The 12,732-nt window shown below is 51.2% G+C and overlaps 1 protein-coding gene across 1 annotated transcript in view; it reads right to left on the bottom strand.

Moving 5' to 3' along the window:
• Positions 1–12,314, bottom strand: part of Tspan2 (tetraspanin 2) — a 40,010-nt gene extending 27,696 nt beyond the window's left edge. Inside the window, exon 1 of the mRNA XM_005357116.3 lies at positions 12,179–12,314. Within this exon, the coding sequence (XP_005357173.1) occupies positions 12,179–12,247 (69 nt within the window). The 5' untranslated portion in view covers positions 12,248–12,314. The remainder of the gene's footprint in view (positions 1–12,178) is intronic.
• Positions 12,315–12,732: the final 418 nt, after the last annotated feature.

Raw genomic sequence — 12,732 nt, 5'->3', positions numbered from 1 at the left:
AAAAAAAAACAAAAAAACCCCCACTAAACCCAAAAGCCAACAAACAAAAACCTTAGAGGAGCATCCATGAGGATCTCGGCAGCAAGGATTCAGAGGGAAGGACCAATGAGCACTTCTGGAATTTTCCAGGTCCCGCAGAGAAGCCACTGGTTGAGAATCTATTCAAGGCCAGCCTATCCCAGACCGGACAACTAGGTGTGCACTGAGAAAGCATTGTAGTCATTCTTTTCTTGTGGGCTAGCTGTATACATGGCATTCCAGAAATGCAGCAAGAAAGCTGGGTGTGATAGTGTGTACCTGTAATTCCAGGATCTAGGAGGCTAAAGCGGGAGGATTACTGGGAGTTATGTAACCAGATTGGGTTATGTAACTAAGTGCTAGCCAGCCGGGATACATTGCAAATACTAGGCCAGCCTGGACTACATGGCCATACTAAGCCAGCCTGGGCTACATGGCCAAACCTTGTTCTAAAAACAGCAACAAAAAAGTTAAAAGAGCCAGAGGTGATGGCATACAGTTTGATTTCAGCACATGTGAGTCAGAGGCCAGTCTGGTCTACATGCTGAGTTCTAGACCAGCCAGAGGTGAGATTTTATCTTAACTAGGAACAAGACCATCAAAAAGAAGGAAGAAAGAAAATGTTATAAGAGGGGGGAGGCTCGGGGAGCCAAGGGAGCCTACTGCACAAGCGTGCACAAAGTAGAAGGGGAAAATGGGGGCTAGAACACAGTGCAAAGGATAGACAGGGCCACAGAACCCGCCACTAAATAGGAGAACCACGGATATTGTCATGGACAAGTTATTTCAACACTACCCCTGATCTAGAGAGCATGCAGGACACAGGAAACTGCTAAGATGTCTTTAGAGAAGACATGGACTAAAACTCAGCGACAAAAAGGATGGAAGACCAGGTTTAAACTGTTTTCGAAGCAAAACAGATGAACAGAGAGTTTCTACCAGATAACAACTGTCTGCAAAATACAAGCCGTTCAGCTTGAGGCAGGGCCGCTCATTCACACGGGGTCTCCCACTAGCACGCACAGGGCCGCGCACACAGGGCGCTCGCACAGGCCACTTGGGCACTCGGTTCTATTTTCCTGTACTTGGTTCCCCTTTCAGGCATTGCTGATGAAATGCCCCATCTTGAGGACACTTTCTTTCCTTTTTTTTTTCTCAGTTATGAGTTGCGAACAAGAGAGGTCCATCCAGCTGCGGGGAGGGAGGTAGTTCTGAGATGCAGAGTGAAGACTTGAGTCCGTGCACTGGTCTTCCAGAATGCCCGGCTTTCCCCTCCTGGATACAAACCACTTTCACAGCAAGGAGCAAATGTGTGCTGCCATTCAACTCTCTGCAGATGGAACACAGCAGAGAGGATCCTTTCTGGGCCAAAAGCATCCCCGGAGAGTTCTAGCCAAGCATGCGTGCTTATACCCGGGTGGGAAACAATGCCCGAGTCAGGCGCCCTGTCTTTTCTCACTTGGGGGCATCTGCTTTGCCTGCTTCATGGGCCAGAGTGTTCTTCTGCACTGCCCACAGCAGGCCGACTCCCCCTTTCTCTCAGCTCTCAGGTCACTTCCTTGGGGAAGCCTATCCTGGCCTAGATATGTGTGTTGTTTCATAGCTCACATAACTATTGCTATTTCAATATTTCTGGGCTTTAAAGGCCTGAGCTCTGTGAGAGCACGGACAGCTCTCAGCTGCTGGACACTAAGCATTTTCCTCTCAGCCTTGCAGAGTGAGCTGAGGTGGGGGAGGGGAGGCTGAGGCACCACTCAGTCAGCTGTGGAATGGTCTGTGTTCTCCTCAAACCCACATGATGAAGGCTACCCTCCGCATGAAGGGTTTTGGAGATAGGACCTTTGGCGTGAGTGCACGTGTGTGTGTGTATGTGTGTGTGTGTGAGTGTGATGTGCATGCGTGCACTGGTAATCAGAGTTAGGTGAAATCATGAGGGTGGGCCCTCATGGTGGGGCAGTATCTTTATAGGAAGTCATATCAGAAAGCCTGCTATCAAGAAGACAATCCTCTGGAAGCCAGAAGTGCTGGCTCCTGACCTCAGAGTTCAGCCTCCATAACACGTGTACACAACCCAACTCGATTTCTGTCATCTACACTACCCATTCTCGACTTTTGTGGTTGTGGTTGTTCAATGTTTTGGTTTGTTTTGAGACAGGGTCTCACTATGTAGCTCAGACTGGCCTCAAACTTGCGATCCTTCTGCCCCAGCCTTTTTTGCTGGGGTTACTGATAGTTGCCGCCATGGTCCCCTCTAACCCACATTTCTTCTTCTTCCACTTCCCCGTCCTCTTCCATTGCCTTCCCTGTCTCTCCCTCTACCCGCTCCCCCTTTTCCTCTCCTTCTTTCTTTTTCTGGGGTTGGGATTGAACCCAGGGCCAGGTGCTGCTTCTGTGTGTTGGCTAGGACCAAGGGCTGACGGGAGTCTCTGGAAACGACCACTCTCAAAGGCTCAAGAGGCACTTTGTAAAGTACTAGTTTTAAATCTCCCTGCACCTGGGAAACACAGCGGCTGCGATTCAGATACAGCTCTGGAGGCACTCAGTAAAACACCCGCCCACAGAAAAAGAAACCATCACCAGCCACAGCATGGGCTATCAGGTTTCCTAAGCCTTCAGGGATGTGTGCTGACAGCCACGCATGGTCACAAAGAATAAACCTGCATGCACCTCTTCCTCGCCAAGCTATGCACACTGCATGTGGCTACAATAACGCAGACACACATGCTGCCCTTCAGTGTGAGAGGAACAAAACCAGCCCTTTGCTTTCCCAGGGTGAACGCTCTGCGCACACAAACACAGCCCTTCTGCTACTCTCTTTTTTTTGGGGATGAAGCCACATAAAGTTGAAATTGAGGCTTCTATCCTAGAGTCTCCATTAAATGCTTTTGTGGTGGCAATTCACGTCCTAGATGGAGTCCCAATGAGCCCTTGGGATGCCTGATCCGATTGAGGCCCCATTATGCCTCCAGGAAGGGAGCGCGGCCTCAGCCTTGCGGCAGGCAGATGTCACAAGCATATTTGCTCGGAAGAGGACACTAATTTGCTTCAAGTGGGAAACCGGCTCCCAAGACTTTTGCCGTATTATGTAGCGAAAGCAAGGCCAGGATTCAGATGGCACTGTCTCAGAAGCGAGGATTTTATCAGAAAAAAGCACAAGGGCCGAATATCATCTGACATCCACACCAAACGACCCCCAAAGGACCTAGTTGCCCTGCTCTTGACATCGGGACCAGGTATGGACCAGGAGGAAGGACTGCTGTGACAGCAGATGGTGACAGGGCTGTCTGGAAACGGCTGGCGGCTCTCGGGATGCCAGTGTTTGTGATCTGCCCTCTTATTCCTTCATAAGTGCGAGCTTGTGCTTCCTTCAGGTAAGAGAATATTTTCAAGTGATTTATTTATCCACTCTGTGTGCAGGTGTGTATGTGAGGGCCACATGTGCGCTGTGTATGTGACTGCATACGGGGGAAAGAGCGCAACCCGCTGGCTCTCATCTCCCACCCCGTGGGAGCCAGGGCTGGATCTCAGGTCAGGGTGGCACTTAGCAGCAAGCCCCTTTACCTACTGAGCTGCCCCATGAATGTACCTCACGGTGACTCAGTGTTTATTCTCTACGCTGCAGTTCAAACTTTGATAGGATCAGAAGTGTTCTGTTCTCTGGAAAGAGCACTTGGACTGCGTATTTGTGACAAGCACACCCCTCTCTGTTTGCTGAAGTTGGTTATGACGTGAACTTGAGTGGGTCATCTGACCTTGCTGGGAGGCCGCTGACAAGGGCAGTCGGGGGGGGGGGGAGTTTCAGGGGAAAGAGAAGAACCTGGGGAAAGAAGCTGGCCCACAAAGAGGGTGCTGACCTTCTGTTGATGTCTGCGGACAGTGTGGGGTGTGCCCTGTTTATTCAGTACACGCATGCAATGCCTTGGGTTAAAGGAAGTGGGGCAGGGGGGAGAGCAGACTAGGGAACGGTGAGAATTTGGAGGAAGGTGATGACTTCGTCGTGGTCCTATACAGTGAAACAAAGTTCCAGGCCACTAGCTAATGCCAGGGAGCAGATGTCTTCATCGGGAAAGATCATATAGACCCAGAACTAAAGCTCAAATCTACTAAGCCACAGCTTGAGTTGAACTCCCACTCCCCTGCCTTTTCTCACCCAGGGCTGAGCTGTCTTCGCTAAGGTCTCTGGAGTTTGCCCCTGTAGCACCCGCTGGGTCTCCTCTTTGTCCTCTGCATGCACAAACACTGATCTTGGCAACCACAGCGACTGATGTCATTTCTCGACCATCCTGAGCTTTACATAAGCAGAGAGGGGTCGCTAGTTGGCGTCTGTGTGCTCGCCTGTCATTCTTCAAGGAGGTTGAGAGGATGACTTTGGATGATAAGTAGGATCCTTTTTTTGAAGATTTATGTTATTATTTTTAATGGTGTGTGTCTGTTGGTGTGTGTGCTCTGTTACAGAGACACATCCTTATGCACATGAGTACAGGTGCCCACGGAGGCCAGAAAAGAGTGCCAGATCAGAGTCACAAGCAGTCATGACTTTCCCAGTGTGGGTACTGGGAAGCAAAAGGCCCTCTGCGAGAGCAGCATATACTCTTTGGACCATCACTCAGTAACTAGGATGCTTAAATATGGACCAGTAATTAGTGCTCTTTATCCAGTTTTTCATGATTACAGTGAGAAACAGTGGCGCAAGGTAAATGCTATGTGCAGAATTCAGATTGGAGCAGGGTGGGACACTTTGCTGCCAAGAAATTACCTTGGATGGAGTAGAGTAGACAGCACAAAACCTGGGCTGGTGCTCTCTAGACATTTCCCCTAGTATTAATTTTCTTTGAATCTGCTTTGAACTCATAAGGACCTGGACCAGTCCATTCCAGAATGAAGAGGCATCGTGCAGCCTTCTATGCAACCTACCTCCCCGGCCTTGCTGTACTCTTTGGGGCTTTACCCTCCCTGTTCAGTTACACACACACACACACACACACACACACACACACGCACGCACGCACGCACGCACACACACATGCACACACACATACACATGTGCATATACAAGCACACACATGCCATACACATCATACACACACTACACACACAACACACATGCACACACACACACCATACATACACACTACACACAACATACACACACGCACACATGATCACACACGCCACACACATCACACACACATGCACAATGCGCTCACACATGCACAATGCGCTCACATATGCACACACGCACACACTCACATGCACACACACACTCACATTTATTAGCTGACTCTTTTCATCACTTTTACTATAAAGGGCACACTTGGCACACTTTAGGAATGCCTGTTTTTCTAGAAATTTTCTCTTGCGAGTGTTCAGACTGACTAGTGATGCCCATAGGCAGGACAATAAGCACATCTACCTACACAAACCATAGTGTATGAAGAGGAGGTAGAACTAGGGGATTCTAAGCAGGAGGGTCCAGACCCTGGATAAGACACTAACTTCTCTAACCCTGGGATCACCTGTCTACAGGGGTGGGGATGGAGAATAAGAGCCTTCCGAGGTCTGCCACACACTTAGAGCTGGGGGTGCCGGCACTTGGCCTTCTCATGCACACACTACACACACAACACACATGCACACACACACACCATACATACACACTACACACAACATACACACACGCACACATGATCACACACGCCACACACATCACACACACATGCACAATGCGCTCACACATGCACACACGCACACACTCACATGCACACACACACTCACATTTATTAGCCGACTCTTTTCATCCACTTTTACTATAAAGGGCACACTTGGCACACTTTAGGAATGCACTGGATATAACCACTGTATTTTTCCATGCCGATACAACTTTCTTTTTGTTGAGACAGGGTCTTGTTATGTAGCTCAAACAGGTCTTGAACCAGATAATCCTCCTGCCTCAGCCTTCTGCATGCTGGGGCTATAGTGTGAGCCATCACGCCTGATTCTAGTAGTTTTCCATTTCTTTTGGTGCGGGTATGCCCATGTGTGTGTGCCTGGTGCCTATTTATTTCTGTCTTATCCCCACCCCCTTCAACCTGAGGCAAGGTCTCTCACTGAATCTGGAGCTAGGACAGCAGCTGGCAAGTCCTAGTGATCTTCCTGTCTCCAGTGCTGGGGGACAGGAGCAAGCCAGCACCATGCTCAGCTTTTTACAAAGGTTCTGGGGATTGGAGCGGGGTCCTACCCACTGAGCCATCTTTCCAGCCCTCTAGTGTATTTCCTGACACTTTGTACTCTGCATCCCAGCACATTAAGAACGTGAGAAGGTGGGAATGAGGAAGCCTTGGGCATTCTAGCTACCGTACCTTTCAGCTTCCATACTTGAAAACAGGGTTAATTACACTATTGTGAAAATTAAGAATAAAAGGACCATGAAGATAGAGGGTGCTGATAATTCATTATCGGATGAGGTCATGCATGTAGAAGCATTTTGTATGCATGGTCACGTATGCATGGTAGTTAGTGTTGCTGGTTTTCTGCTCAACGGAAGTGGAGGATGGTGAGACAGGCAGGCCAGAGCAACTCTGCTTACCTGGACAATGCTTCCAGCCTGCTGGATGTTTTCATCTCAAGACCACCCTCCTTCATCTCCTAGAGAGCCTAACACAGCTTGCTTTGGTCAGGGCAGAGTCCCTAGCTTCAACAACGAGCCTGTAGTGCAGGCTCTGTGGATGTTGGGCTGGAGGGTAGAGATGTGATCTAGAATAGTACTGTGGAACGCAATGCATGGCGGCAATCCAGGACTGCCAAGTGTTACTGCAGAAGAACCTTTAAAACAAAAATGATGAAGTGGTGACCAGAAGCAAGAACCACGAAAAGCAAGCCCTTGGGGAAGGGTCGCCCTGCCATCCAGAAACAAGGGTCTCCGAGCTCTTGAGACCACATCTCAAACAAGGGCCCTCAAAGTGTCTTTAGAGCCCCAATGCCAGTGTCACCTGGGGACTTGTTATAGATGCAGACCTACTAAGTCAGAATACAGAGTTGAATAAGGTCTCCCACTCACACTGTAGTAAGAGTGGCACTGACCACAAAAGTCTGGACCCATCTCTTTCCCTTGGCCTCTCCTTGAAAGCACAGAAGCATGGCAGACACCTAGCCATTTCGCTCTGGGGTAAGTGCACAGGAACTTTTATCTAGAACCCTCATGACTCTCTCAGGTGCCCATGGAGTAGAAGAGAGGACGCTGGTTTATAACAGTCCCTGCCTCCGAGGTGCGAAGATCGGACTGGGGATGAACTATCATCAAAGACAACCTGGAAGCTAGGGAAAGATATAATACGGGGTTGGGTTTTAGTCTTTGACTTGGTCACAGGGCAGGGTGTCAGGCAGGCATCTCGCACATGCCTGCTGAGTGACTGGATCATAGGCGGAGGACTCCGTGTCTCCCAGAAGCTGTAAGACATCAGATACGGCACTTGCATACTTCCTCCTCTTTCCTCGAGGAGCCCCCTGGATCACAGGCACTGTTGTGCTACCTGTGCTCTACTGTATGAATTCCACCATCGCTAACAGATCCACGCAGGACTTTACATATATTAACTTGCTCTTTTTCTTCCCGTGAGACACGGTCTCATCTCACTGTGTAACTCTGGTTGTTCTGAAACTCACTCTGTAGACTAAACCGGCATTGAACTCCCAGAGATCCACCTGCCTCTGCCTTCCGAGGGCTGGGATTATTAGCTTGTCTTGTCTGCTCGGAGATCACAGGGTGACTTGATTATTACTTTACTGTGCTCATTTTACAAGGCTCAAAGAGGCCAAACAACTGAACCCAGCCCCCAAGGCAGTGAGACCTATAGAGCCAGGAATAAACTTTGGCCATGTGGTACCAGAATCCATTTTTCAGGCTTTCTGGATTTGAATCTCCATACTGCACACACTGCCTAAGATCTACCACGTTGCTAGAACTCTAGCTCTGGCCTGTCCAGACTGATCATGCTGTGCACTCTCAGCTTCTTCCAGCCTCCCTCGGTCCCTCTGGTGCACAGTAGGGAATGCTGACCACTGCTCCTGTCTTCCCACTTTTATGGACAGACAGCAGGCTGTCTGGGAGACTCTAAAGTCTCTCTTTCTCCACCCCCTCCACCATCCTGTCTAACAAGGGGCTGCTCTGCACTTGCTGTTTGAAATGTGTGGGAGGGAGCAGGAGCTATAAGCTTGCCGGAGTCAAACAACTTTCACCCTCCCTCCCCGACTCCAGCAAAAGAGACAGTCTTTTCAGAAGTATCTAGCGGGCATCACTAAGTGAAAACCCAAAGTTGCATCAGTCATGGTGAGGAAGAAGGGACGCCACCTTCCCACTCGCCATATATGGCATGTGAGTTTAAGCCAGGAACAGCCTTGCTTCCTGTTGGACACAACCCTGAACAGCCCAGAGCAGCACAATGATAGGAAAACGCTGAGCAGACAACAATAAACCAAGGAATAAACAGTGCCTAGGCTTTTCTTCAAACCAGCATATGTGGCCGGGTGGGTTGTAATGTTTTATTTATATTGCTATGCAACAGAGGGGAAGAACAAACAAAGGTGATTTCAGCACTGCCAGGGCTGTACCCAGCGCTGTGACTGTAGCCCCTAAAGTTAGACCTGATAAAGGCAGGGCAGACACCAACGGTCAGATCAGAAGTTAATGTAGTTGGGCCAGGGCTTTAACTTTGGGTTTTAAAGCATCCATCACTCAGTGTGAGTGCAGCTGAGTTCCCTGGACCAGGGAGCTTTGTGCTGGTTCTGAAAGGCCTGGCTGAATGTTTAGTAGTCTAGAAACACAGCTGAGGGGAACGTCAAGTCAGCTGCCTGGATGAGGCTCCAAAGGGATCTGTGAATCCCAGACCACAAAGCACATTCTACTGCTTCCCTGCCTGCCTCCTGGAGGTCAGCTTCCAGCAGGACAGGAAGCATTGTCACCGGAGAGGGGGAAGGGAAGCGGGGACCCCATCCCTCGAAAGGTGGGTGGAGATGCTCAAGTCACAGCTGAAGTTTTCCTTCCAGGGAAAGCTCCACAGTCAAGAAAGAAACTTTAGAAGCCAGGGCAGAGCTTCTGTGGAATCAGGTTCCCTTAGTGACAGGAAGTCAGGTGTGTGAATAATTTATCCCGCACAATCGACTTCCCCACGTTGTTAGCTGTTTCATTGTGGCCCCTTTCACTTTACCAAGAAGGCTTCCTGCACCTGCTGCTCACTCACGGCCTGGCCTCTCCCTAGGAGCCGCTGGGCCCTCCTAACTCTCTCCTGGACCCAGTTTGTGAGAGCAAAGTTTGACATCTACACAGCAAACAGGCAGAGAGAGAGGCCAGCTCTCCGATAAAGTTGCCGATTGACATCTAAAAGTCAAGAAGGCCATCCACATCCAGGTGTCTAATCTGAAGCTTCATTAATTCACTCTATAGAGAATTAGCGCCTCCTATGTGCTGGGCACCATTCTGGGTGCTGAGGGGAATGGCCCTGAAAACAACAGGGAAAAGAGTTCTCTGTTCTCAGGGAGTAGAAAACTTTGTGGGGAGAATACCCAAGTATGAGTTAAAAGGGTAATGTATAGTGACCCACCAAAGCAGTCACATGCCAGCACTTGGCACACATACATAGAATTTGCCAACGGTAAGGTGTCAGGAGGAAGACAGTTACTATTTATTGGATGCTTCCTGTGTGCTAGGCAGTTAGGAATAAAAATAAGAAAACACTTTAAGCCCCTCTCTATAGGACTGCCATAGGAAGGTGGGATCAGGGACTTCACACATTTCTGCCACAGCTCTGTCCCTCCGATTGTACAGATGAGCAAACTCATCCTGGAAGTGGGACTAGCTTGCTCAGGCACACCCCTTCTGTCTAAGCGTGGGATGCTTTGGATCTCTGCGCTCAGGCCCCACGAATTTGTCACTCAGTGGTCTCAAATTCTTTGTTCTGTGCCTCAGCTGGTGGCTTGCCTTGGCCCACCCCCATCCTCCCAGCTCTTCAGGGGTTGAAAGACAATGTCTCCCCGGAGAAGTTTTTAGGTTTATCACTGATACTGGGGTCCCTTCTCTGAACTCTGTACTTAGATCACATACAGGAAGAGCCACCTCTAACCTCTGACAGACTCTCAGACCTCACTGGACTCTTGCTCCTCTTCCTTGATGTTTTTATGGCCAGTGGTGGGAAACGTGCCACTTGGTCACGCTCTGCCTCACTTTGTTCTTGGCCAGCATACACCGCTCTCATCAGCTCAGCTCAAGTAGCATCCCTGAGAACAGTGCTTTAAGCTAATAGACACCATCTATCTAGCAACTGTTTACAGTGGTTCTGAACCGTGTCTGTGGGGGTAGGGTTACCTGGGTGGTCTTTTAGGATAGCTTGCTGGGCCCTGCTTCCCCACCTCGCCACAGTGTCTGATTTAGTAAGTCTGGCTTGAGGTGAGAATGTCCATTTCTGAAAAGTTCCAAGGGGACACCGATGCTGTTGACCCAGGAGCCACACTCTGGGGACTGCTGCTTTAACGGGATCCCCCACAGTTAAGAGGGGGAAGGCAGCTTCAGAGTTCTGTCTTTGCCATTCAGTAGCTGTGTGACCTATTTGAGTCTCTGTGTCTTCACATCTTAAAATGGGGGTGAGCCGCTTGCACACGAGCACTGTAGCGAGAAAGGGGTGCAAAGACAGATGTAGGGTGCCTAGCACTGTCCCTGACCCACTGCAAATGCTCCATACATCTGGGGAAGCTGGCACAAGTGAGCATTAAACCTAGCCTGAGATTTCGCTCCTGGGCTCACACGGAGCTCCGAATCTGTACCAGTGAGAAGGAAGGGTGTCAGCGTGGCACGGTCTCTATAATTAACAGGTTTTGAAATTAAGCCAGACTTCTAAAAAAAAATACAACACAAGAGTACTCGAAAATACTTCTTCCTGGAGTGTGACATATGCAAATGCCCAGGTGTACAAAAGCTATGTGTATTTTTAAAATTCAGGCGAAGCCCCCAGGTACCTCCTCCAAACTGTCCACTGCTGACCCATGTTGGTCTTGACCACGTGGTCTCTGAAGAGCTTGGAGCTGCTGGTGTCACCCAGGCTAATGGGTTGGAGCCCACCTTTCAATAATTACTTATTGTCCTGACAACCTCCTCAGAGCACAGGGGATCACCATTGCTTCCAGCCCAGTAATTTCAAAGCATCGCTGCTCCTGCTGTTACCCACTTCCCCCAAAACAAGACTCGCGGCTCCCCTCAGGGTCTATCTGAGCAGCTACACTGGCTAGCGTTCTATTAAGGGAAGGCCAGTAGGGACTGTGCAGAAAGGACCTCTGACGGTTCTCCAGGGCCTGGGAGAGAGTATTCCAGGGATGGTCCACCCCTAACCATGCCCTGCTAACACGGGAGACTGGGGCCAGGACCCTTTCTCTGTCTGTCTCTCTGCATCTCTAACTGGGGAATGTTGCCAGGTCTACGCCACCCTGCAAAGTTGAATGAGCTCATTTCAGGAGTACTGGTTGTAGGCAGGGAGCCTGGGGGATGCTGCTGCCCTTCCCAAGCCCCTCCATTCTCCAGCCCCTCATAGAACAGCACCCATCACTGTATCCAGCAGTACCACCCCCCCCCCCATGCCCAAGAAAAGGACGATCATCCCCCACTCCCTTAATTTTTGCTACTGTCCGTATTTTCCCAACAAACCACCAGAGCCAGGCGGTGTGTCCGCACACTCTTGGGATGGGGCGCCACCCCAGGCAGCCGCAGGGTAGGGATTTCCCTCCCGGTACCCAGACCGGGCAGCCGGGCTCCCCCACCCCCACCCCGAGCAGGCAGCGCGCGAAGGGGGTGTGTGTGCCTAGCGGGCTTCAGGAAGCGCCTGCCACCAGGGCCCCAGCCCTCGGGATGAAGGGGCCCGCTGGGTCCCCGCACCTGGCGCCACCCGCCTGGCGATGCCACCGAGGATGATGGCTCCTCTCGGGGAAGCACGGCACCGTGTCTTCTCACTGGCTCTGGTGGCTCAAGCTTCTCTCTGCCCTTTCCCCCTCCATCCGTCCCCTCCCTCTTTGTCTCCTTAGCGCCTCTGGAACACCCTGCCTTCCCCCAGGGCCCAACTCTATTGCGGTCACCTCCCTGGGGACCCCGGCCCCCTAGCTGGCCCGCCGGTTCGGGTCTCACCCAGAACAGCAGGTTGAAGCCGAGCAGCAGATACTTGATGCACCGCAGACCCCCGCGAAAGCGCCCCATACTGCGACCCCGGCAGCGGGCTCCCGATTCCCCAGGCCCGCGCCGAGCCCCGGGAGCGGCGGGCGCCGGCGGGAGGGGCGGGGCGGGTTGGGAGGGGCGTGACCTGTGGGCGTGGCTTGCGGGCGGGACCCGGGACGCGCGCGTCCAGTTGGCCTGGGATGGGGAGTCCTAGGGTGGAGATCCGGGTCCCGCGCACCCGCTCCGGCCTCCCGGAGGTGGCACCACCTTTCTCAGAGCCGAAGGGCGCGGACTCCTGTAGCTATCCGAGCATCTGTGCTAGAGCAGCTCCCACCCGTGAAGCGGGGTCCATTTAGTCAGTGCCGGGTGCCCAGACACCTTTGAGGCCCGCGGTCATGGTTGAAATTATTCTCGGTGGCTATGAAAACATAAGAAGGTGACTTCAGGTGGTAAAGCTAAGTAGGACCTGAAACCTGTAGACCCAGTGGCGAGGCGTCAGGCAGAGGATCCAGGGCTGCGGTTAATCA

The sequence above is a fragment of the Microtus ochrogaster genome, chromosome 21, assembly GCF_000317375.1.
Source record: "Microtus ochrogaster isolate Prairie Vole_2 chromosome 21, MicOch1.0, whole genome shotgun sequence".
NCBI lineage: Eukaryota > Metazoa > Chordata > Mammalia > Rodentia > Cricetidae > Microtus > Microtus ochrogaster.
This window is presented reverse-complemented; position numbering and strand designations above follow the sequence as displayed.